The sequence below is a fragment of the Poecilia latipinna genome, unplaced genomic scaffold, assembly GCF_001443285.1.
Source record: "Poecilia latipinna isolate Pla-1442-1.1 unplaced genomic scaffold, P_latipinna-1.0 Scaffold53, whole genome shotgun sequence".
Taxonomy (NCBI): Eukaryota; Metazoa; Chordata; class Actinopteri; order Cyprinodontiformes; family Poeciliidae; genus Poecilia; species Poecilia latipinna.
In genome coordinates this window covers 343,664-369,435 of record NW_015112669.1, presented here as the reverse complement: position 1 = coordinate 369,435, position 25,772 = coordinate 343,664, and the positions used below count along the sequence as shown (strand labels likewise).

Below are 25,772 nucleotides of genomic sequence, written 5' to 3'. Positions count from 1 at the left end.
AAAAAAACCACCAAAAACTGTTTTTATGGGAAAAAAAAAACGTTGAAACAAAAAAAAGAAAAAAAAAAAAAAAAAAAAAAAAAAAAAAAAACATCAATCCAACATAAACGCTTTGTGCCAAAATAGTCTGCCGGACTGTACAGTCTTGGCTTTTCCTTTTGTGTATTGAAAATTTAGAATATAATTTTTGAAAATTCTATTTTTTTTTTTAAGATGTGGACCATTAGATGCAACAAGTAGTTTCAGTTGAAGACAAAAAAAAATAAAAATATTACAATAAAATCCTAAAAAGAAACAAATAAATAAATAAAACTGCTGCAGTCTGGACTCTACCGGCCGCAGGAGGTTCCAGCAGACCATCGACGCTGTTCGGTGGCAGTTTGTGGTGTCCTTCCAGGACAGTGAGGTGAACGAGAGGGTCAGCAACGACATATACACACTCTGGGAAACCGAATAAAAAAGCAAAACATTACGTTTAGGAGCCATATTTAAATGTGAACATGGCTTAGATTGTTTTGTTTTTTTTTAAATCTGAAACTGACCTCGTGTTTCATCAAGCATTTTCCAAGCTCACTCAGCTCGTCGGTGGGTTGAGGGGAAGACGCCACCTGCACCGACTCCATCATCACGTCTTCCTCTGTGAGAGCACATTTTTTAGCAAAAGAATCCCCCCCCCCGCCTCCCCTCGCTCGAGATAAGAAAAGTATAACTCCACTCCTACCATCGATTTCTTCCTTAATTGCTGCTGGTTCAGGCGCTTTTCTGGAAATACAGCTTACATCTGAAAGAGAGAGGAAAGAAGATGGGCGTTATGAAGCCATTATAACTCACGTTCCACTTGGTTGGAGAAAACGCTGATCAGGCAGTTGTGATCTTCCAGCTAGGAAACCAGCTAACTGGTGTTCTCTGGTCTCGTCTGAGCGATCAAAACATCTGCGCAGCGTCGAGTCCGCGGAATCACACAACGTTGGATGCGACGCGACCCGAGACAGAACAACACCCGGTTTGTGCCAAGAATGTCGCAAAGAAGTTTCTGTCGTCACTTCATGTAAAAAGAAACTCATGATCGCGCTCTTTAAGCAATAAAAGAAACAAAATAATGATTTTTTTTTTTTTTAATGTAAAATATGAACAAAAGCAGCGACTTGTGAGACTTACTGAGCAGATCCAGAACCTCCCTGGTGAGCAGACGAACCAGCTGCTCCTCCAACATCTCCTGAGTCACAGCGCAGTCCTCGTAGACCGCCTGCTCCTCCTCATCCTCGTCACTGAGAACAGAGAGGTCAGTTTGAAAATTAAAACACCGATCCTACATATTTAGAGCCCAAATGAGGACTTGGCTGAAATGAATCTCTGCCATATTCACAAGTTTCAGAAAATAACCCGCTGCTCCTAATTTAAACAAACATCTGCTGCAACAGCGTGAACAGCAGCTGTCTGCCGCTTCATCATTTTGCCACAACTTACTTGACAGACGTCCTCTGGTTGATGACCTGCCACTTTACGTTTAGTCTCTGTGATATAAAGCAGAAGCATCGTCAGGACACCTTGCTGTGAAAATATCTAAAGCTAAATTTTATGCCAAATTAAACAAAAAAAAAAACAAACAAAAAAAAGTTTAAAATCAGGGTTCTGACCTGCTGCATGTAGGTGAACAAAGGCCCCAGCAGAGGGCGCAGCAGACTGTCGTGATACTCTGGAGGACATGAGATCACTAGCTGCTTCAAAAACAGCCGTACAGAAGAGTCAAGGCAAATCAGTGTTTCCGCACAAAATAAGAGCTTTGCTTTTTGTGTAAATAAAACAACGTGCCTTCTGACAATTTTTTTAAAAAGATGACAAAGGATATGAATCATTGAGCGGAGTCTGTGGTCAGGCACGTGGTCGAGGGAAGTAAAGGCAGAGCCGATGATTCCTTCAGCCAGACTCTCCACGGTGTAGAAGTCCTGCAGCAGAGCCGGACCCGCGTTACCCAGGATGTGGAAGCTGCAGGCAGAACGCGTCAGGATGAGATGGCATCAAGACAAAATATAAAACCGTGCAACAGTTTATAGAGCGATAACAAACCATACCAGTTTTCGAACAACGAGTTAAAGAATCCCTGCATGCGATCCAAGAGGCTTTTATGCACCGGAGCATCATAAATATCCAGAGGAGGCTGTGGGAGACCTGAAAACATTCATTTAGGAAGCTTAATATTTTTGAGTGAGTCTTCACTTAGGCCATACAAAAAAAACACACACACACACACACACACACAAAAAAAAACAAACAATTAATACATGGAGGCAGCTCTTCTTACCAAGAATTACCAGTTTATCTCCGTCCATCACATCATAGGCTCTGGAGAAAGTCTCACTGAGACGAGCCACGTTCTCTGGCATGAACAAGCTGTTCTGAGTCCTGCAGAAAAACATTAAATAAACAAGCTTTACAATAAAATGTATTAAGAGGACATTATTAACATACGTTACTGACAATCACATATTGGTCAAGTAATTTCCAAAATATTTTTTCTTCTTCTTAATAGAAATTTTGTAAGTGAGAAAACTTAATATCATAAACAAACTCCATCCGTCCAACTTAGCTGGTTAATCAAAAATCCGCAGTGAAGGTGAGCTGTTGAAGTTATTCACACACTGGCACGCGCACCTTATTAGAGCCAGCAGGTTGGGCAGGAAGGCCAGAAACTGAGCTGCACAGGGGTTTCTGTAGATGGGGGCTCCGGCAGGAGTGCAGCCCACCACGAATCCGCCGGCTCTCGCTTCTTCCAGGTCTGCAGGCCATCGCGCACGCTTCACCACGGCAAGCATCGCATACAAACAGAAGCTCAACTAGGAGGAAACACAAGCGAGTGATCGATAAGGGAAAAACAAAAACAACCATCCTTCTAGGCGTAAACGACGTTGGGCAGAGCTGTATTTTATTTTATTTTTTTTTTAAACTCCGCTTACTTGACCCCTGTTAGGTCCAGCTGTATCCCTCTCTTCTCTTTGCTCTGTGAACACTTCGTCTGCTCCAACAAACGACAGGAACTTGACAGGATCCCAAAGCACGCTGAAACAAAGGTCAAACATGTTTCAATACATCTAAAAGAAAAAAAAAAAAAAGAAAAAAATAATAAATCACAGCAACCTTGTCATCTCCTCAGAGGTCCACTGAGTGATTATTGGGGCCGTTAGTTCATCTAGGAAAGCCTTTTGCTTGTCAAAGTCTTTAAACTGGTTACTGATGAGCACCAGAGCTTCCATCTGGGAGCATTTCTCCAAGAAAGTCAGCAAGGCTTCATTTGCAAACAACTCTTTGACGTGGTTGTAAAACATGTCGAAGCAAGGCTGCGGAAAAAAAAAAAAAAAAAAAGGTAACTGCACAAGTTAAAAAAGGTGACTCAGGTTGATTTTTTATTTTTTTTAGACTGGGATAAAAACATAAATTACCAAGATAAACTGCGGGTAATCCCGGCAAATTTTGATGATAGCCGAGCACGCGTGTCTCCGAACATTCTTCACGGCTCGACTCCTGGGCGCCTGGGAAAGAAAAAAAAAACAAAACACTGGAATGTTTTATTTACAATTCAGATAAGAGAGATTATGAAAAATTACCCTGCCAAGTCAAAACAACTTACCTTGTTTTCCAAATCAATGTGAAACGTGACGGCTTTGAATAGCTATGGAGCCAAAACACAGAAAGCGAGAGGTAATCAGTAGGAACAAAGAGACGTGGCTTGAGAATTGTAAAATTAGCTGTAAATGTAGTCGAAGGTACATATATAGAGATGTTTATGTGTAAAATCCTGAAAAAAAAAAAAAAATCCAAAAAAAAAGCAAAATATTCGAAGGGACACAAAGTTTCTTCTCATCTTTGGATCAAACGGACCAATTTTCAATCGAACCTTGTAGAGAACCTGTGGCACGAACTGTGGCCTGTGGGTGACGAAGGGAAAGAGGGCAGAAATGTTGCTCAGCACACAGGACAGGATGAGCGGGTCTCTGGTTTCGTAGTTCAGCACGCCCTGCAGGAGCTCCATGCTCTGGTCTATCGGCAACTTCTGCGCAGGTCGAAGAAGAACGGTGAGAAAACATCACGTTTGCCCCCTTTCCTTTTGTTGCTGTACTGTGATAAACATTTAGTCACCTGCTCATCCACGCTTTTGAAGATCTGATGCATCACACACTCCATGAAGACAGTCAGTGCGTCCCACTGAAGGACGGACGGAGACATCAAGGAACACAGACCCTCTGCAGTCTTCGCTGGAGACAAAAAGAAAGTTTTCAGTGTAGAAGAGTCAGCTACTAGTGGAAAGAAAATAAGGACACCGATTTGTAATTTGACTTCAAAGGAGACTTTATGAAGGCTACAAGTATATTAAAAAAAAACAAAACAACATGTCCCATGTCCCAGATATTCCAGAGTCAAAGTTTTTCTGAGCAAAAAGGAAACATTTAAACCCTTACACATCGTTTCTCCAGGATCAACCGGACTGGCAACCTGGAACCGGAGCCATTCTGCTGCGGTGTGGAAAGCTTCTACCGGAAGGATGCGACTTAGCGTCCTCAAAACGTCGCCGTGCTGCGACCGATAAGCTTCAAGACAACGCAAAGAAATAAACAGCATCAAAACCAACAACGGAACCAAGGAGCCTAGGAGAGAATGAGCTGAGAAAACCTACTGGAAAAGAACGAGTTGAAGTCATCGTCGCTGTCGAAGTCCATTCGTGAGTACACACAACTAGGGCTGTCTTGTTTAGAAGGAAAGCCGGTCTGGAAGAAGACAAATAAGACTTTATGCCATGCTGTGAGAAAGTATTGTCATCCTTTCAACTTTAACACATATCTCACAGTACGACCACTGTGCGGTTTGTTTTCTCCATCAGCCCTGTGAACAATCATAAACGAAAGGAGACTCTCTCACCCTAACAAGGTTGGTTGTCGATACTTTGAGGTATTCGAGGGCCATCTCCACAACGACAGGGACTTTTGACAGAGTCTCGTGTCTGAACAAACTGGCCCATGTTGACACAGTGCAAGATTTTAAAAACTGCAGAATATAAAAGGAGAGGGGGAAAAAAAAAAACAAATCAGTTAATAAGAACAGCTCAAGCACAACCTTTTAAAGAAAATTTCAGCAACATTCAAGTGTTAGCCCTCCGATAATTAGCAGCAACTAACCTGACTGGAATGTGTAGTAAAGGCTAATAAGGCTTTGATGTACTTGCTGAGATTTGGAGGAACTTCAACCTCTGAACACGGACCCTGTGGGGGTGTGAGGGGGGCATCATTTCAGACGGCGGTGTGATCAAAGCGCACGCTAAACAGAGAGGACAACACTCGTACATGTGTGACCACACGGGGGAAAAACTCACCACTAACGAGCAGAGCTGGAACCCTAGAGCGCACAGGACCTGACAGAGCCGCTTCAGGAAAACGTAGCGCCGCTCCACCACCTCCACTTCTCTGAAAGCGCAACAAGCACCGTGATGCACACCGTAGCTTGACACTAAGAGTAAATAAAAACATCCGACTAATTTTTTTTTTTTTTTTTTTTTTTTTTTAAACAAGGATAGACATGTGACAGAACTCACTGTGGTTTGGAGGAATTTGGACATATCGCTAAACCATCTGCGGATCTGGACACAGATATAGGATATTAAAAGTATGCATTATAAAACGACGCCTTCGGTATAATCGGGAGAACGGAGCAGCAGCTTCACTCACTGGGCCGCGGACAGGATGTACTGGATGGCCACGTCGTTAAACAGCAGCATGAAGGGTTTCCTCTCCTCCAGTTTGCCCTGCAGGAGAACACCATAAGAACTATAAGTACGTTCCACTTATTCGCCTGATTGCAAGTTATGACACAAATATCTTTACAGCTTATTGAATGAGAGTAAGAGTTCAGCGACGCAGAACAAATTAAATCTGGCCCTTCAAATAGTTTCCTATCAAAAACCCTCTGCTAAACTGAGAACAGTGTTAGTGTAGTTCAATAAAGCGCTCATAATTAGGCATTGCTTCGTAAAACCAAGGCATGCAAAGCGTCTCAGCTACTTCCGTCTCTTTCACCGTCCCGTCATTCCAGTGCTGAGCGATGACATCAAAATTTTATGACATAAGAAAAAGGTCCCACATATTACCAACATTATTAACGTCTAATATTCCTTTTAGAAAGATGCACTGTGGCTCTTTCCTCCAATTGTACCAGAAGCTGTACGGGCAAGTAATGAAAAGGAATAAAATATTACTGACTGAATGTTTTTTTTTATTTTTTTATTTTAGCAGCCTGATAAACTTATTGTTGTTCTCCATGTCTAATTAGGCATTAAATGTTTGCAGACATTTTTGTGCTGGAAAATCCCGAATGGATGTTGTAAAGTCTGAAAAATAATCGCTCCTTTAAAATAAACAGGACATTCCTCCACTTGGATATCCCGTTATTAGATTTCAGAGAATCTGTCAGGGCTAATTGCTTTTGTTCATCATTTACAAGTCAGCTAATTGCAACCATTACTCAAAGTATTTAATATTAATAGACCACAGCTAAACAAATGTTGGCCTGTGAATAATTACTCAATATATATATTTTTTTTCAACCTTCAATTTATTATGTAGAACCAGCTGGTTTCAGAAATGAAATCAGGGAAAACCAAATGTCTTTCAGAGTAATGACGATCTTAAATCGTTGTCAAACACTGTAAGGCTGTTGGCCAGAATTACTATAAAGAAACCGACGATCTCTGATCAAACCATAGAATTTAAACATTCAAAAAAAAAAATTACAAAGGACGACTAATAAAGCGGATGAATCTCCATGCAGTTTTCCCGCAACTCACCTTCCGGCTTAAAGCAATAAGCAGGCACTCTGAAGCCTCCAGCTGCAGCTCGGGTTCACTCAGCAGCAGACACAGCATCTCCAGCAGCTGACAGTTCCTGGAAGTGATGTGCACCAGCGTCACCCAATCTACGTAGCCTGCGAGCGTATTCAGCGTGGCCACGGCCACTCGGCAGTGAGCTTTGGCCTGTGTGCAGGTAAAATGTTAAAAATAGACAAGAGAGAGTACATTGCGAGGTGTGAAATGAACCAAATCCTAATGCGTAAAATGAGGGGGGTTTTGTAAATACCTTCAGTTCAAGGGCTGGTTCCTCCTTCTGGAGAAACAAAGTAAAACTGTTTAAGACTGCTACCTTTTGGAGACCTAAAATAATCCAGTCGAGGCTTCACTAACCAATTTGCGGTAGTCCTCAACATTGATATGCAGAATGGTCAACAAAAAACTGAAGATGCTGTCCATGTTCTGGGTGAGTGTCTGTTGGATGTCTCTACGCCGCTGTGAGGGCAACGTCTGGAAGGTGATCACGTCCTCTGCCAGCCTCAAGAGGATCAGCATGACCAGCTCGGTCTGCGCCTCCTACCACAAACATCCATTTTTACTTCACTTAGTATAAAGAAATTATTAATTTTCTCAAAAATGGAAAACAAAGGGGGTCATTTATCATAAATTTTACTTTAAGAGCTCTAGAAACTTCATGAACAGAAATTAAAAAAGATGAACACAGTTTCATGTCATAATCACGAACATCAATGTGTTTTATTTCAATTTTATGAGATAGACCAAAACAAAACAGTGCACAGCTGCAAAGTGAGAGCAAATTTATTTCTTTCAACAGTGGAGTTTTTCCTATATTATATGGGCCAGATTTGTGATAACTAAACTCTTAGATAGTTCTCTCTATGGCTAGCCAGTCAGTTTTCATGGCAGATTCTCATGTATGGGTAGGCTTTACAATTGTGCCACACTTATTGCATTCTCAGGTGATGGAAATGAAGCAGTACTCTGTGGCATGTTTAAAGCTGGTATATTAGCTGGAATATTGTTTTATAACCCAAAACTGCTTTAAACGTCTCTCGTGACCCATCTGCTGTGTTCCTTTGTCTTTATGATACCGTTTGCTCACTAGTGTCCTCTAACAAAGCTCTGAAGTCTTCTCAGAACAGCAGTCTTTATGACAGTGTCAGATTAAAAATGAATACATGTAAATGCATGCTACACTTTTCAGATTTTTTTTTAAAGTAGAATTCTTTCTTTTCACTTTCATAGCTACGGCCTACTAGGTATTGGTGAATATAATAAAACGTGTAGTTTAAACATGGCCAATAACGTCAGTGAAAAATTTTTGAGCTCACTTTATTTGTCAAACAAATAAAGTGAGCTCATGTTTGGGTAGTGAAGCGCGGTGAGTATGACTAACTGGAATATATTTGCTTGCAAACCATTACGTAACCCTATTCAAACTAAACTAACGCTGGATAAGGAAGCATGCTACACTTACTGCAGTGTTTATGCCACTCACCCCTTGGCTAGAGAGAGACTCCATCTCTTTCAGCATGTCTGGCCAATGTTGAGGCCATTCTCTTTTAATCATTTCCACCACAATCCGAGATAGGGCATCTTTGACGTGGCTCTCTTCCTCCAGGATAGAATGGGTGCCCTAATGAAACACAAATTGGGTGGTGTTTATCTGATCTAAATGAGATGGTTATTTTACTATCCTTTTACTTTCACACCTACAGTTGCTAGCAGCTGCATGGCACACTCCTTCAGCTGGACCTTTTCTTGCTGCTGCATGTTGTTCCATCGAAACCTGGGAGAAAAAAAATTGATTATCACACCATACTTCTTTTATCATATTAGGATTTTAAGTATCACGTAAGTAGGCTTACTTGATGACCTGCTCCAGTATCTGCAAGCCAAAGTGTCTGACTACAGCCGGCTGACTTTTGTCTGCCAAGCGTAGGCCACATGGGACACAAAGGGTGCTCGTCTCTTTAAATTCTTCACAAAACTGTTCAGAGAAATAAGTCGGATTACTTTACAGCGAATTTATACCAACTAAATGTTAAAGTGCAATTAAATTACACCTGAATGAACATGCAGCCAGGTACACGTGTTAGGCATAAAATCAACAGCTCGCTCTAAGCGAATAAAATAATTCCGAGCTGTTTAATAAATAGATGATCGGTGGACAACACATGGAGAGTTGATTTGATTAAATTAAGTTTTCGTTTCCCTGTTCCAAGGTCTAATTTGTTATTCATGTGAATGAGTGAACATGAGTCAACTATTCATTTATTCATACTAGGCTAGCTTCCCCAACACTTTAACTTTTTAACATCTAATTCCGTACGACTGAAAAGACGTTTCTAAGCAACAGTTACAAAAAAAAAGTACTGAGTAATAGAAGCAGTTTATTTATAGTTTACAGTCACATCATTATAATCTCCCGATCGTCACAATAAATGACAAGGTAAGCTAACTAGCTAGCAATTGGTAATAGTGCTACCTTCAGGGCCTCCAGACGGTAAATCTGGTTGGTTTCTGCGTCCATCATCACCATCACGGCTTTTATAAGCTGATCACACATGGCGGCCACCTGCTCAGCCATGACTTCAGGTAGCGTCTGTCACACCGTTGAGACGAAAGCAAGCAACTCCCTTATGCAAAGCGCCGCTCTACCGTGGGTAACGTGCAGACAGGGAAACACCGACGTCGGCCAACGTGCGCGAAGAGCGAAGCTGGGGTAAGTTTGAGCCGCTTGGCTTGCCGTTAAAGCGGAATTCTGGGAGTTGTAGTTCTCTTTCCTTTATTTCGTTTTTTTACTTTCTTTATTTCCTTCTTTATATTCATGATCTCCATATTTAGTTGTTAAATTATGTATTTGATCGTTTTGTTTAGATTTAAGAAATAAGAATTTTTATTTATGTATTATTTTACTTGAATGCATTTTTTTTGTTTTATTGAAATCACTTTGTCTATTCTTTATGTAATTGCATATTTCTTTGATGTTGCCCCTTTAGAGCTCTAATGGAACCTCAGTTTTAAATTATATTTTGTTTCCTTGTTATTATTATTGGTGTTGTCATTGCAAGTAACTCAATCAAAATTATGTATTTGATCAATTGATATATTCAATAATTGAACTTCTTAATTTATTTATATTTTTAATCACATACATTTTTAAGTAAATTGCTATCATTCATTTGTGGAATTATTTATTTCTATTACAGATAGAGTCAGTGAGTGGGACTAGTTTGAAGACTAATCAGTGAATGGGTTCAATATGACAAGCCATAGACAATTCAAATATTTCACGGTGGACTGGTGGATTCTTGCTTTCTTTTTTTTAGAATTTCATGTAGGATCAATACAAGTTTTAATAGATAATTTATTGTATTACTGATTTAATTCAAAGCAGTAAAAAGTATTTTATTCAATATTATCCATATAGTATGTGACAAATTAACTTGATTAAATAATTTGAATTTAACGTTCTAGTTTTAGTTAAGTCATCTAGTAATGACTTACTGGATTTTAGCAGATTTGAGTCTTTAGTGTTCAACATTAGACAATGTTTTTGCATGCCAGGCTCCCACACACTTCAATTTTGCATTCCATAGTCGTCACTTCAAGAGAGCAAAACCTTTCGCTGTTTTCCCATTCAATTCATTAATCATTTTATGGTGTAGTACAAGTTTAACCTCCTGCCAGCATCCTTTGGTTTTCCCACACAACGCGTCTGACCCTTTAGCAAACAAGTAAGCTCCTCTGTCCCACATAAACAGTGGGGGTGTCTTCAGCTTCTGACCAGGAAAAGGGGGCGGAGCCTGAATTCCAAAGTGGAACGAACTTCCTGTGGCTACGTCACTTTGGGATCGGCTGCGAGCTATTGAGCAACGCAGACAATCAGCGGAGTTTCGGGTTTGTAACGTTTGCATCTAGCAGTAAGTAAGACATTTAGAATTTTTATCTTGTTCCAACATATTTCCGCTTTTTGTTTGTGTCCTGTTCTTTATGTTGTATACATCTTTTTGTGGTATTTTGTAGCAGTTACAAGCTGTTTCAAAGTTCTAAAGCGATGCTCGCTTAACAACGGAAACTTTTGTCCCGAAGGCCGTGTTATGTGTAGCAACAGGTCCACGACGCTGGATTCCATTAACATTACTCTGCTTCATATTTACATATTTCAGTAGGAAAAAAAAAAACAGTATCCTTTTTTTTTTTTTTTTTTTTTTTTTTCAGCGGAGGTGAGGACCTTCGAGCTAGAGAAAGTAGCCTTGCCTGTTGTCAGGTTTAGGCTGCGGGATTAAAGAGCTCTCCAGTCTCAACGCTTTCGTCGAAACTGCCTGTGGGGATTCATGCTGGATTGGTTAGCTAAATGCGGTACGAAGCTAAAATGATGCCGGTAAGATTGGATTTATTTACACAAGTTTTATCGCTGTGCTGTAACATATCGTGTCTGTTTTCATACTGTACGATCGTCATGTTCTTACGTTGTGAATCACCAGGGTATTTAAATTAAGCTGATAGGGTAGCTTCTTCATAAGCTTTTGTTGTTAAGTGTTTTTGCGGTGATCGGTGCTTGTGAGTGTGCTAGAGGACGTAAATTGCTTCCTAGGATATGTAGTGTACAAACCCGCATCAGTCTATTCCCTTAGGACGTATACTTGTAAAGAGTGATCATCTTAAGAGCCCAACTACAGAAGCTTTATCATTTGCATAGTCTGTACTTGGATATTCATATTTCTTTGAGCATATACTAGAGCAGGGGGCATATGCCAAGTGTTGTTGGCAAAGGCTAAGCTTAGCTCTGGACTCTTGCCGTGTCATCACTATCATCATCTTCATCATCAGTGGTCCATTGCTTTTGCTGCAGTGTGGGATATAATTTATCAGTACCTCCTTGATGCATGTAGGGAGAGCAGTGGACAGCTGTCAGTGTCCCATGTAGGGAAAATTAGAATTGAAATTTCATGCTGATAAATAATGATTGGCATATTTTATAGGGTGTTAAATGTCAGAACCAATGATTTTTAAAAATAAATTTTTAGAATGTAGCATAAAATGTTACGTTTAATTCAGAAATTAGGGCAAAATTTGATCGACGTTTCCTAGTTTATGCTGAAACCTGTAAAAACGTTGCTCCAAAAATCACAGGAAATTGTTCATGAGAAATAAGTTTTAGATGTTTGTATGAAATGTTCAACAAATCAAATTTGAGTGTTGAACCTTTATGGTGTTTACTATAAATGTCTGTTTTTGGGGGGTTGAGTGACAGAATATTTTTTTTGTCACAAGGACTTTATGCACACTCAATTTCTCAACATAAACATCAGTCAAGTTCTTACGGGCCACTACAAGAGATCTATCCTGCTAACAGCCATCACTATCTACTCTTACTCTGAAGAATTTGAATTAATGACTTACAGTAACATTTAATTTCCCTTTGGGGTCAATAAAGTATTGAATTTGAATAAAGCTAAACATTTTTTTGAGTGTATACAGATGCGTAAACATTAAACAAGCCATGGTTAGGTTGATATAAAACAATACTTGTTTTCAGGTAACTAAAATCCAATGCTGCAGCCTTGCTAATAGTTAAAGTTGCATTTACCTTTATTCACCTATTGTCATAAATGCTAGAAAACACAGCATGTGTTGATATAGTGCCAATATATTTGTCATCTCAAAGGATTTTACAAGTCAGACAGGACTTATTTATGTTGAAGAATATATAATACTTTATTTGAATACATCCTACCATGTAAATAATCTTAAATTGCACACATCCCAGTTCTAAGAAGTCCATCTAAATGTGTTGAATAATCATTAACAGTACAGCAACCCCTCATCTCGAGTGAACATGAGGAATGTGTGAACAGACAACATTGCCAGAAGTTGCCTGACGTTGGTGTCTGGCAACCTCTGACATTGTGTTGTATTAACGTTATTACTATGATTATTTTCATATCAAAACAGCCTTTGAGTTATTTTTAATTAATCGTCTGGCGGCTTAATTTATATCACAGAAGGAACAATTTTTTTCACTTTGGCTGTCTGATTATAAAGTAAAGCCAGACGATTTCAGCTTGCAATAAGCTGTATTAATTGTTTTTTAGCGTAACATTTTCTTAATCTCTTTTTTTATTAATTAAAGTTTGCCTTACATTGAACGAGGCTTACTGTTGAGAAACAGGTTGTACAAGACAGAGTGATGTTGATTGTATAAACTCATCATGACACATCTTACGTAAGCCCTTATCTTGATTAGCGTATCCTTCTTGGCAACCGAGTTGAATTTAAATAACACCTGTTGTGTTTATGACCTCAGCTTGTTAAGGGCATGTAGTCAACATCGTTGCTATCGACAGGCTTCTCTTCTCATGATTTTTTTTTTCTCATTAATAGCATGGATGGATGCTGCACGTGTTTTGATGAGATACGGTTTCTTGTGTTTGATTAAAAGAGAAATGGCCTGTGTTCACTCTTTTCTGATTGGAGGTATTGTTTTTTTTTTTTGTTTTTTTTTTGAATTGCAGCACCAATCAGTGACCCAGGTTGTAGAGGCCAGGGCTCGGGGAGGAGTGAGAATGTAGTGGCATAATTGTTGGCTGTGATTTAAATGGGGGTAACGGGGAGGGTCACTGTTTCCGGAACACAATAAAGCAAAGGAGCTCTTCAACACTGTGTGGTGGAAACCACATTGTTTGTGCCCCTGTGCCATGGCTGCACTCCGATAAGGGACACTCGCCCCCTTTATTGAACCAGAGCATCGTGTAACTCATTTACATCCGAGTTGCGGTTATCTCTGCTTAAACAGCTTTGTCGAGCTGCTATTTGTGATTCTCACATTTAGGCTTGAATTCATTCTTGTTTATTGACTAATAACTTTTATCAAGATAATTTAAAGGAACAGTTGTGGGAGAACAAACTTAAAGAACTGCTATGGAAAACACCTGGTTTGTTTTACAAATGTAAAAAAAAAAAAAAAATCCTGTCGGTTTCCTATTTCTCTCCCATGACAAAAGGCTGCTTTGTGAGTAGATTTTTAAGTTGATACTTGATATGTTTGTGTACATATTTCGGTTATCATTATTCCATCACACATTTTTACCATTTCTCAGTTACACTATCTGCTGTAGCAGATTGTGAGAAAGGGGAGTCATACTTCAGGAAGTAGACTTTTGCTGTGTCAATAAAAACCTGAGAAGGGTTTCGCCCTGACATCTACACTCCTTTAACTCTATGGAAGAGTTGTGGTGTTTTCTCAACTACACCATGTGATAAACAAGGACATTGCATGGACTGATGGGCAAAAGGACTGTTGGATTTACATAATCTTTTTATGAACAAAAACGGTAATTTCACTCTTTTTTTTGTGACACAGAAACTTGGACTCTTATTGGCCAATCCTGCTCTCTTTCTGTTTAATATGATCAGTTCAACGACCTCTTAAGGTACACTTCATGCTATTATAACATTAACCAATTAGTATTATGGAGTTCAACCAAAACACTTTGTTTAGGAAGTAAAGAAGTAGCTGTTTCTGCCAGTTTTGTCTGCAGACGATTAACTGAATTCTCAACCAATTGGATCACTGCCTCAGACTCAAAGATCATCAGCAGAAATGAGATGTCTGTAGTGAACATGTTTTTTAAGTGATAACTCTGCTGATTGTTCAGAAATGAATGATGAACGTGTGTTTTCAGTAGGCAATGTGATGGAACTCTATTAAGGAAGCCACATAAATATTAAGATTTTCTCCTAAATTTGGATGGCTCTATGTAAAAACAAAAAAAAAAACAACTTTGTGCAAAAATCCTTGTTGTCAAAGTAGTTATTCAAAAAAAAAAAAAATTAATCAGCCACAACATAGATGAGTCTTAATATGTAAAGCTTCTCTTAACATTTGGACATGGGTTCCAGATTCAGAATCATTTTTCTCCAGTAATTAAAACGTAACAGTGTTCTTTTAATTATTATTGTTCAGTCCCCACTTGTGAAACTGGTACGCTTGCCAGGTTTGTGAACACTAATTTTATATCAACTGTACTTATATCAGCCAGCGTCTATTGCTCAGTACTCTGCTTGTTTTTATGTTTTACTCTTCTGGTTTAAAATTTGTTCTGCATGCATTTGCTCTCTTATTTTATTGCTGGTTTTGATTAGTTTCACCCTTTAAAACCCTGACTAAATTTCTATTTTTCACTATTTTTAATTGGTCAATCAATGAAATATTGCTCTAATATTATTAGTTATTTATTCACTGCTCAACATTGTAATAACTTTTGAATGTTTGGAATCACACTGGCTATGAGTGTGTTAAGGAATGCTCTTCTACTACAGACTTTAGTCAGGATTCATTCCATCGTCCATGAAGATGTTATACCTGGAAACTGGAATAGTTCCTGCAGCGGAAAAGGCCATTTCATCCTACAGTCGGGAGTTTGCCTTCTTTACTCGGTTTTGCATATGAAAGATTAAATGCCACAAGGGCATCATTCAGTGAGTTTTCAGGGAATAGTGAATAGCTAAGTCCGTCTCCCCCGTTCTCCCCAGCTTATCATATTTTACATAAATTAAAAAGACCTCAGATATTTAGTATTCATTGATTACTCATACAGTAGGTTATTTTCTGGAAAGTGAAGTTTTTTGTTATACATTTAATAGCAGTCATATTCAAGACCATTTGAGTAATTTTGTTTCCTGTGACCTCGGTCTTTTTCAGAATCGTTTAGTTCAGCAGTCAGGGCGTCTCCACAAAAAGTAATAATTCTCCTCTGCTTAGTTTCGACTCCATTTTTTCCTTTATCTCCCAGATTGCCTCTAAGTGGGAACCGTCTCATCACGTAGACCAGAGAGGGGAGGATATTGCGAGAGTGCAGATCATCAAGCGATAGGCTGAGTGCTGCAGTGCAGAGTATGAATAGAGATTGTTCAGACCGAAGTGGCACAGTTTGTTTTAGTGGTGTATAAATCCCTTCTTGTTTTTTTTTTTCTAAATGCTGCAGCTGAACGACGGCAAATGGATGTTTGGATTCCATGTACTGTCTGCAGTTTGTTACTCCTGACCTTTTCTCCCTCCTTGCCTCATCCTCTTGTGCAGCCCGCGTTTCAGTGAGTAGGTGAATGAGATGAAGAGAAATAATGCAGAAAGCCATTAGAGGGGGGGTTTCTGTTGCCTCACCTTTCTGAAGGACTGCCATGCTGGAAGCGAGTCAACTCTTGGAACTGTGGAGCGCACGCACACATGCACAGACAAACGCTGCTGCAGTCTGTTAGAATCCCATAGATATTGGATTCAAAAGGTGACTTCATCAACAAAACGTGGCTGATTCATTGACTTTGCGAGTAATTGAAAGCATGGATGTGGACGTGAAGCGAAGAAGCTTTACAGATGGGTTAAATTATAACCTCCCCCTTCCCCCTGTTATCTTTTTCAGCTGTAAATATGCCTCTTAATGTCTCCTATTTAATCAGTTTATTCACCAATTGGCATTTGATAACATCTTGGGTACAACTAGTAGTAAATCTCAATGTATTGAATTGAACTTAAACATTTTGCGGATTATGTCCATGCTCTTTTAATGTGACAACATAACTGCGGAGCAACAATAAATATCGTAGGTAAAATGGAGTGGAGCATTAAATGTTTATATCTTGTCTAAGTAAAACGGTGATTTGACATTGTCTTAAAAAATTTAAAACAAACCGTAATATGATTTATTATTATTGTGACAGTTAAATTATTTTACTTACAGCATTTATTGTTCTCATTTGCGTCATGGAGGAATGATAAATCTAACATCACTCTTTCAGCCTGCTGAGCAGCTGGATATGGCAGGGGCACGGAAACGGAAAACAATTACTGGACCTTAGTCCTGAGACTTCTGAATAGAAGGAATTTGGAACGTCTTGCTGGGCGCCGTCTGCTGCAACCAGCATGGGTTTAATAAAAAAACATATCAGGGATGTTTTAGATTTAATTTTAAACACGCGTCTGACCCCACAGATGCGTTGCCTCTTACACCTCGCCCCATACAGAACAATACTGTCACATTAGCCTTTTTCTCTGACGTCTCTGAAATTTCTGTAGTTTTGAAACCGCACGATGACTCCTTCTGTCTTAAGAAAGACACAAATTATAGGTTGTCTGTGACTGGATGGGTTTTGATGGATTACTTTGCTATTGCAGAGCAGTTATACTAAAGCCCTGTCATTAGCCTATGTCTGGACCTTGTGAAACCGTCCAGAGAGCAAAACAACAAACCGTTTTGATCCACCTTATTCAATGTGAGCTAATGGACTCTGATCTTGAAGTGAAGGGCAACAGAATTGACTGCCAAGGTTCTGAGGTGGAGCAGACGGATTAATAGACTTTTAGGATTGTTGGAAGTAATTTATTTAATAATCCTGTAACCTACTTGGTCTTTTTTTTTTTGACGATAAAGGAGTGTGCCACATGTAGATGATTGAAAGTCTTGTTTAGATCTGTAATAATTGACATTTCTTTAACAAAACCCCGCATGCAGTCACAAAGAACAGGACATAAATCATGTCTTTATCAACTTTATTGCTCAGCCTTGCAGCCGCTTCATCTTATGTAACCGTATTCTTGGCAGAAACACTGACAAGAAAAAAAAAAGGTCTTCTAATACAGTAACGCAGAACAATTGAGATGGTGTATATTTGATTTTCAGTCTTAGGAGCCTTTGAGCTCCTTTCAACAGGGAGCTTAAGCACTGCCAGCTGCAGTCTTTCTGCTCCTCTAGATGTGTTCTTATTACAGCACCTTTTGTCTGTGGGTTTTGATGTTGCAGCCTTTCATCTTTAAAATACACCCAATCCTTTCTGTCTCCTGCAGAGAGAGGTCCTACAGCTGACCTCCAAGACTGTGAGGTTTTGTTCTGTCCAAGTTATTACAACTTTCCCTTTAGCCCAGGTACAGAAATGTGATCCAGATAAGGAATTTCTGGATTTTATATATATATGGGTTATATTATGTATAATAAGGTATTGGCTATTGCTCTTGTGTGTGCTTGAGAAAATAAGCTCACTATTGTGTCTCAGAGACAGCAAACTGGTAAGAGGCTATATTTTTTATATAGCAGATTAGCATAATCCCTATGATATACCCCCAGTGACCTTGCCTTATAGCTTCTTCAATTCTAGATAACCAGAGGACAGGCTGCACATTTCTTTAGATTGGCAGTCATTTTCATTTTGTAATTCTTTACCGTCACACCAACGCCAAGTGCTGGGAAATGGCTTTGACTTTGCTGATGCTATAATAGAATAGCAGAGGCTGCTTGCACCTTCTGCATTCCTGGCCAATCTCTCAGACAGGAAGGAAGTGCAATTCAGCTTCTGATCTGCTCATTTGCTTCACATCTAATAGACGGAAGGCAAATGAAGCAAGTCTCTGCCAAATGTTTTCGTTTCCAGTCTGCATTAGTTTTGCCCGGCTCTGAGTTGTTTTAAGGCCGTGTGAAGCTAGCGAGGCTTTCTGGTTATCTGCAGAGTAGCTTTTAATTTGCCCTGCAGTGAGACCATCAAGCTGTTATTGAGCTGTTTCATTTTGCTTGGTGTTGTCTATGAATATTTAATGCTCTCAATTTGTCCAGCTCAGTCAAAACAGGGACTCCAGATACTTTTTTTTCCTCCTCTTCATCATGCATAGCAAGGTGATATAGTACTTTTTTTAAAAAAAATCATCAAATGACCCACAATCTATAATAATGTGAAATATTTTTTTTTCTTATTGATTTCACTTTTTTAAAAATACAAACTCTACATAAATTCCTTATGTGAATCTAAAAATTAATGATATCATTTGAGGGCTTCATCATTATAGCCTCATCCACAGGATGCATGATAAAGTTCTAACTCATCCACAAGGTTTCTGGACCTGGTCACTGTTGGACCTGGTTCATTACCTTCAGCGCTGGAAAGAAGCTGCTTTCGGTGTCAGAACTGCCACCCAACACTATTCTCCTCCTATTGATTTCTTCCACCTTCTCTCTCTCTCTGTCAGTCCACCATGTTTACACAGGCAGGTCATGTGTTGTATGTCCTCTGGGATGTTGTGAACTGCTTTGGATTTACTTCCTTTGGAATTTGGACCTCTTGCTGTACGATGACGATGTACGATGGGACGTCAAGTTGAGCAGAACCGCGTTAGAGTCACCAAGCAGCCATAAATCCGCCTTGGTTCCACCGGGTGATCTTTCACTAAAAAGGAATAAAAGGTTAAATCTGGTTACAATAGTCTGCATCACGCATTGCAGGAAGGGTGATGTTTTCTGTGCTGACGATGATGACTCACCAACTTTGTCAATGGAGTCTTTTCACTGACATCTTTATTATCAGTCCGGTCCGGTCCGGGCCTCTGACTCAGCACGCTATTCTCCCCTCCTCCTTGCATTGTCACTATAAAACTGTTTGTGTGGTACGATTATCGGAGACTGGCACCAATTCATTTGCTCAAGAACCTTAGTTTGTGTTCTGACTGAGTCAGAACTGTCTGTTCTCTTCTTTTTGAGTTTCAAACTTATACTTATTTTCATAATGTAGGTAAGACTGATTTTTATAGAAGCTTTTTCTTTTCAAATTAGACTTTAGATGGAATCCTAAAGCTTCCACCTTGTTAGAAGCTCATCGTGCTTCTGATTATGTGGTATAAAAGAAAACCTGATTAGTTGTCATATTATCTTATTATTCTAGTATGCTGCTAGTTTAGATAACTTCAGACTTTGTAAACTATGAACTACATCAGGTGCTTTTCATCCACCATGTAGCTCAACCATAGCCAGCCGTTAAATGACGGCAAATATGAATGACTTCAGCAGCGTCCAGTAACATGCACACATAGCTCTGCAAACTCCAGGCAGTCCTCTCCTCAAACAGAAAACATTTATGGAGAATTGTTGTAGTTGTTGTTAAAAAGTAAAAAAAAAAAGACAAATAAAAATAAATGGGAAAGATAAATTAATAAAAAGATGGTGGCATAAAAATAGCAATTTGGTTGGATTTATATAGTCAGGGATTATGTTTGAGCTATGTGCCAGTGGAATGCTTCGCTTCTGTATCAGTGTACAGAATCAGTTTTTATCTGTAGTAGCTGAAGGCTTTCACATTCCATCCCACTTTCAGATGTGTGGAGGTGATAACTTTACATCTTCCCCTTAATGCTCATTGATCTACAAATCAAGCTTTTCCAGAATCAGCTGTGTGGAGCCGGTTTCCGTGTGTTGGGTTCCAGGGATCTCTCTCAGGGTTTAGCTGGATTTGAGTTCAATGGTGTGAAGTTAAATGGAATTTTGGAAGTTTTTTTTTTTTTTTTTTTTTTTTTCCTCCTGTTGACAGATAAACGGAGCATAGAAATGATATACTGCTGGTGAAGGAAGTAGACATTGTATACACACACTCACTGTGAAAAGCTGACCCATAGGGGAATTCTGCTCCAGCTCTCCAGAACTGTGGTGTTTTCTTTGCCATCATCAGCTCCGCTTGGCACCAGGATCCTTACTCTCACGTTCCTGTTTAAGTTATCTCTGCCTAACATGCTTGGCTAACTACTTCTCTCTCCCTCCCTCCGCCTCCTTTGCACAGATGTTCTTGACTGTATACCTCAGCAACAATGACCAGCATTTTTCTGAGGTTCCCGTTACCAAGGAGACACTGTGTCGAGATGTGGTGGATATGTGCAAGGAGCCCGGGGAAACGGATTGCCACTTATCCGAGATGTGGCGCGGATCTGGTGAGTCTGGAACAGAAGATTTTTCAGGTCTATTATCCTCGCAGTTGGGTTTTCATAAAGATGGTGTGTTCATTTGAGTTGCTTCACAAGAGCTCATCTCAGTATATATCTGCAAAGCAAATTAGGTAGAAACTATAACAACCCTGACAAGAACAAAGCACCTTAATATCTCCTACATCTCCAAAGCTGGAGGTGGGGGGGAGGGTGGGGTTATAATTTCAGCCTCCTCTATCCCCTATCTGAGACGTAATGACTATTCAAAATCAGAACTCGAGTAGCAAGGTTTTCGAGCCGTTTCCATGGTGAGGCTTCAATAAGAGTGAGACAAGTGCCAATTATTGCGTTCGAGTACTTCCACTAGTAGTCTGAAATGAAATCTCAGGATAATGAAACGGCAGTCTCATTTTGCAGTTTTCTACTGGCCACTTTAGATTTAAGATGTTAAGATTTAAACGAAACACTAATAATGATGCAGTTTTTATTTGCTGATTTATTTGGCTGTTCTGCCATTACTATGGATCATTTGATTGACCTCTGCCTGACTGCGATGTAACGCCCCTTGTGCAATGAAACAGGCTTAGATCTGCTGATGAAAATGTCACAAGAATTGTTGATGAGCCCTTTAGTGCCACGTCAGCCGAAAAGAATGAACAGCACACTTTTTTTTTTGTCATCAAGTTTGTGCCAAGAGACCTTAAGCCTTTGTGCCTTTCAGTGCAGGTCAAACAACATTCTCTAAGCAAACACCACATGTACGCTTGACCAGCCTTGTTTTTGTCATGATTGACTCAAACTGCTTTTTAATGTTCTCTCTCTCTTTTTTTCTCATTTTTGTATAACCTCTGATGCCCTCTGTTCACAGAGAGACCTGTAGGAGATGGTGAGCGGATGTGGGATGTGCTCAAAAGATGGGAACCGCACAGAGGGGAGGTGCGCTTCTTTTTGCGCCACAACCGTGCACCCGGCAGAGAATCCGGTACGTTTTCAGCCTGTAAATTAAAGATAAGTAGAGGTGTCGGTGTTCGTTCACTTCTTCTACAAATTCAACACCATTGTGCAAGGGACATTTGACACAGAGATTCTAAATAACAGAGATTGCTGCAGTTTTTAAATACAAAAAGTCCAGTCATTCAGGAACTTTTCGGACCAGAGATTGCTCCAGACCAGTTTACTTTTAAAGGGACAAGATATTTTTAAGTGAGTTCCTGTGAAGTTACCAGTAATGTCTCCCTTACTTTTAGTATATGAGCTAACATTAATGATAGCCCTTTGAAAGCCTTAAGTTTACTCCACTCTTGATAGATTTGGAGCAGACTGACGATATGCAGCTGGTCAGGTGGGTTTTACAGCCAACAGCTGCAGCTTTAGTCTCTTGTCGAAGTATTTACAAAACTTATGTTCATGTGACCATTTTCGTTTTTACTTGTTTAATTGCTTAATTAGCTAAAATCAGTTATCCTTGTCTGACTGGTTGTTTAACTGGTTATCTTTCTACTAAAGCCGAGGAAACTATTACAGATATAAAATATTCCTTTAATCAAATGAATAACTGAGCACTTTAGCAAGCAAGCTTTATTTGTATGTTTGAAGCCAAATGAAAGCAGAGAATCCTGGTCATATTTGTGGCCTGTTTTTGTTTTCTTAAGATGACAAGAAGTATCTTATAGGTTGTTGACCGTCTTCTCAGCTTCTGGTTGCGCAACTAAGCCCTTTTACCCCTCACAGCTTGAGTCTAGCCATGGGATTAGGTGGTTGTTTTCCCTTCCTGTTATCTTCTGCTGGTCTTGTTTCCCACACTGTTAGCTAAGCTTTTCTCTGTCCTTCCAATAAAGCCCCGGATTACCTTTTTGGTTCACTGTGTTTATTACTGTATGAGGTCAAAACAGTAAACCGGAAGGATATGATAAAGAAACTCGGTTGTGTGTGTTGGTCGAATTGCGGTTGTACTTTACGCTCGGATATGAACTCAACAAATCTTGTTTTATATTCAGCTTACTGTTCATGTAAACTGAGAATCAATTAAATGATAAAGATCATGAGTAGCGGAATAACTTTGTTTTTGTCAAATCGTAGTTTTGCGACTAAAATTCAAACATCCAAGAAGCACAGACACAGTTTTGTCCCCAGACTCTGATGGTTACGTATTCGTTTAAATCCAAAGATTATTTATTGTAAGTTACAAGGAGTACTTATCCCGCCGGTTATCCAGAGGAGCAGCCCAGCCAGTCTGTTTTAACTGAAGCATGTCTTTTTGTGCCACAGTGTTATAGAAACCTTGATGTTTCACTGTGTTTATGTGCGCGTGTGTGTGTGCGTGTGTGTGTGAGAGACACAAACAGGCAAGAATCCAAGAAGAAGTTCCAATCATTTTTCACAGCTACCTGTAAAGGCCACCGCTTTAACAGCTTGATGTCTTTTGGTGTCGCCAAATTAGAAAAAAAAAAAAAATGGTTACTTGAATGAAACACTACAGCAGATTGTAATCCCTGAAGTCTTTTTTTGTTTTTAATTCTGTCTGTCGCACAGGAGGGTCAAGAGGCCTGGATTCAAAGAGAAATGGAGTGAGAGCTCCCCCTGAACGAAGGATGGAGAACGGGGTAAAACAAACTATTTAAGATATGATTGTACAATAGTTTAATCTAAAACAAACCGGTTTTATTGTATGAAGATTAAAAAAAAATCTGTTACTGGCTTAATTCAGTGTTTTGTTTTTATTTATTTTTTTCCATACCGAATCCCTCATTCATCTTAGGTGGCGACTCCTCGGATGGACATGACGTTAGCTGAGCTACAGGAGATGGCCGCCAGGCAGCAGCAACAGATTGAAGCCCAACAACAGCTGCTCGCTTCCAAGGTGCATAAAGCCGTGCTGGGAAAAGGAGTCGAAAGAATTTAGTTGAGAAGTGGTCAGGATGAAAGTAAAAGCCAAAATTATTGGAAACGGAGCTCAAGTAGCAGGTGCTTAAAAGTCAGACGCACTGCTGAATTTGAGAATACTAAGAGTGTATTCGGTGGTTGTGACAGAATAGTGGGTTGGATTGTTAATGATTGCAGGATAAGTTTCTGGTATCTGCAAAATCTACATGACTTCCTGCTGGTAGTTGAATACTGTTTTAAATGACCCGGTTCCCCATCCTGGTTTGGATTTATTTGTTAGGTACAGTACTTTTTTTTTTTTAAGAACTCAAATATAATTTAAGCACATCAACAAACAGGTTAGCTTCAGCACACATGACCTGAAGATTTCCAGAAAATTGAACCTGTTTTAACAGAATTCAGTTATTAAAACCTGATGACTGTTTGGATGTTAAACACCATTCATCTCGACTGCTTAACACCATTGAATAAGATCAATCTCCTGTCATTTAACTGTAAAGCATATGGTGAGATATTGTTTTCATAACCACTAAATGGAATGGTGTAAAAGGATACGCAGATTAAACAAAAACATAAATGTATCTAAAAACCGCAGCTGTATTAAGTCGGTAATGTTTTCAGCGCGAAACATTTTAACGTTTTTTGTCCGTCTGGGGGATTCTGCTTCCAGTGGTGCTCAAAACAAGGTGTGCAAGAAATGGACATACAGTTTGCAATTTTATTATTTTTTTATTTATTTATTTTATTTATTTATTTATTTATTTATTTTTAATTTTATTTTAATTTTTTACAGTTTTATGTGACGTTTGCCCCCCCTGTAACACTTTCTTAATCTCCCCTCTGCAGGAGCAGCGGCTGTGTTACTTGAAGCAGCAGGAGCAGCGCCAGCAGCAGCAGGCGTCTGAGCAAGAGAAGCTCCAGCGTCTCCGAGAAAACATCGAGAACCAGGAAGTGCGACTCAAGAAGGTCAGGGCTCTCAAGGGCCAGGTGGAGCAGAAACGTGTCAGCAATGGCAAATTAGGTGAGCTTAGGGACTTTTTTTTTTTTTGCGTGCGCGTGCGTGTGCGTGTGTGTGTGTGCGTGTTTGTTTTTGAGAGAGCATCTCAGAATGAAAATGTCTGTACTTATGTTTTTGTTTCTCTTTCTCCTCTCACCCCACTTCTGCAGTGGAAGAAATCGAGCAAATGAATAACCTTTTCCAGCAGAAGCAGAGAGAACTAGTGATGGCCGCATCCAAGGTGGAGGAGCTCAGCCGGCAGCTGGAAACGCTTAAAAATGGCAAAAAAGACAACATGCACGACAATCAAAGCTCTGTGGCAGAGCTGGACCGCCTCTACAAGGAGCTTCAGGTGTGCAGAAATAAACTGAGATGATTAAAAATGCATAATTTATGTACTTAAATGATTCTTATTTTGCCTGGTCTGCTGTACTCGTCAGCTGAGAAACAAGCTCAATCAAGATCAGAACTCAAAGCTGCAGCAGCAGAGGGAGAATCTAAATAAGCGCAACCTGGAAGTGGCGGCCATGGACAAACGGATCAGTGAGCTCAGAGACCGGCTGTGGAAGAAGAAAGCGGCTCTTCAGCAGAAGGAGAACTTGCCTGTGAGTTTCATCATTCCAAATCTTTCCTTTTCCATCTTTGACTTGCTCCGCTTGTCGTGAGCTGCGTTTCCATTAACCATGAGCTTGCGCAAATTGAGATTGTAAAGGTAAATGCGCTTAATGGAAACACTGCAGTTTCAAAGTTTGTGCGCTATGATGAGGTGTTTCTCGACTTTAGCAGAATATGGACAAAGATTTGCGCACATTTGTAATGGAAACGCAGCTACGTTTTACCAAAAATCCTATTTGTCACAGATCTTCCCCTAGTGACCTTAAAGTAAGGCTGTTTCTGTCTCTGTTTTACATCAAGCCTCAGACGCCACATTATTCAGAGATCAGCCATGACGTAAGGCAACTCAACCCTCTTATCTTGTTTGGGAGAACTATTTAACTCCCCCGCCATACAAATCAATTCTTTTTGATTTGTTTTCCTGATTTATCTTTATTTGGGAATAAAATGATATGATCATTAGGACAGAGTTGCATTTTGCATTCTCACTTCTTCCCTGTCCCACTCTACAGTCTCATTTTGGCAGAAACGAGTCCTGACGACAGGGGAGCTGAAATGAGTGCAGTCTGTCATCAAGGCAGGCAGGCAGGAATGTCTTTAGATGTTATCTTTTCTGGCCTCCCTCTAAAAAAAAAAAAAAAAAAAAAAAAAAAAAAAAAACATTTTTTTTAAAAAAAAAACACCTTTTTCAA

The 25,772-nt window shown here is 39.6% G+C and overlaps 2 protein-coding genes across 6 annotated transcripts in view; one reads left to right on the top strand and one right to left on the bottom strand.

The window, feature by feature from the left end:
• xpo5 (exportin 5) overlaps positions 1-9,569 on the bottom strand; it is an 18,095-nt gene extending 8,526 nt beyond the window's left edge. Inside the window, exons 1-30 of the mRNA XM_015052367.1 lie at positions 9,339-9,569; positions 8,719-8,840; positions 8,567-8,639; positions 8,349-8,486; positions 7,223-7,405; positions 7,119-7,145; positions 6,830-7,015; positions 5,715-5,791; positions 5,582-5,626; positions 5,363-5,453; positions 5,169-5,252; positions 4,912-5,037; positions 4,670-4,760; positions 4,455-4,583; positions 4,135-4,250; positions 3,893-4,048; positions 3,626-3,667; positions 3,438-3,527; positions 3,136-3,335; positions 2,955-3,057; positions 2,653-2,834; positions 2,303-2,403; positions 2,073-2,169; positions 1,850-1,986; positions 1,638-1,735; positions 1,468-1,514; positions 1,159-1,268; positions 722-781; positions 543-637; positions 334-441 (exon numbers count right to left, since the gene is read on the bottom strand). Coding sequence (XP_014907853.1) covers positions 334-441; positions 543-637; positions 722-781; positions 1,159-1,268; positions 1,468-1,514; positions 1,638-1,735; positions 1,850-1,986; positions 2,073-2,169; positions 2,303-2,403; positions 2,653-2,834; positions 2,955-3,057; positions 3,136-3,335; positions 3,438-3,527; positions 3,626-3,667; positions 3,893-4,048; positions 4,135-4,250; positions 4,455-4,583; positions 4,670-4,760; positions 4,912-5,037; positions 5,169-5,252; positions 5,363-5,453; positions 5,582-5,626; positions 5,715-5,791; positions 6,830-7,015; positions 7,119-7,145; positions 7,223-7,405; positions 8,349-8,486; positions 8,567-8,639; positions 8,719-8,840; positions 9,339-9,440 — 3,216 coding nt within the window. The 5' untranslated portion in view covers positions 9,441-9,569. The remainder of the gene's footprint in view (positions 1-333; positions 442-542; positions 638-721; positions 782-1,158; positions 1,269-1,467; positions 1,515-1,637; positions 1,736-1,849; positions 1,987-2,072; positions 2,170-2,302; positions 2,404-2,652; positions 2,835-2,954; positions 3,058-3,135; positions 3,336-3,437; positions 3,528-3,625; positions 3,668-3,892; positions 4,049-4,134; positions 4,251-4,454; positions 4,584-4,669; positions 4,761-4,911; positions 5,038-5,168; positions 5,253-5,362; positions 5,454-5,581; positions 5,627-5,714; positions 5,792-6,829; positions 7,016-7,118; positions 7,146-7,222; positions 7,406-8,348; positions 8,487-8,566; positions 8,640-8,718; positions 8,841-9,338) is intronic.
• A 1,101-nt stretch (positions 9,570-10,670) lies between these two features.
• tp53bp2a (tumor protein p53 binding protein, 2a) overlaps positions 10,671-25,772 on the top strand; it is a 28,717-nt gene continuing 13,615 nt past the window's right edge. For 2 of the 5 annotated variants that reach the window (XM_015052354.1, XM_015052348.1), the window contains exons 1-9: positions 10,671-10,776; positions 11,075-11,237; positions 20,444-20,591; positions 21,454-21,567; positions 23,118-23,188; positions 23,344-23,445; positions 24,315-24,489; positions 24,636-24,817; positions 24,906-25,070. In XM_015052354.1, the coding sequence (XP_014907840.1) occupies positions 11,211-11,237; positions 20,444-20,591; positions 21,454-21,567; positions 23,118-23,188; positions 23,344-23,445; positions 24,315-24,489; positions 24,636-24,817; positions 24,906-25,070 (984 nt within the window). In that variant the 5' untranslated portion in view covers positions 10,671-10,776; positions 11,075-11,210. Of the gene's footprint in view, positions 10,781-11,074; positions 11,238-20,443; positions 20,592-21,453; positions 21,568-23,117; positions 23,189-23,343; positions 23,446-24,314; positions 24,490-24,635; positions 24,818-24,905; positions 25,071-25,380; positions 25,417-25,772 lie in introns of all 5 variants that reach the window. The other 3 variants (XM_015052326.1, XM_015052340.1, XM_015052333.1) reach the window with 3 other exon arrangements.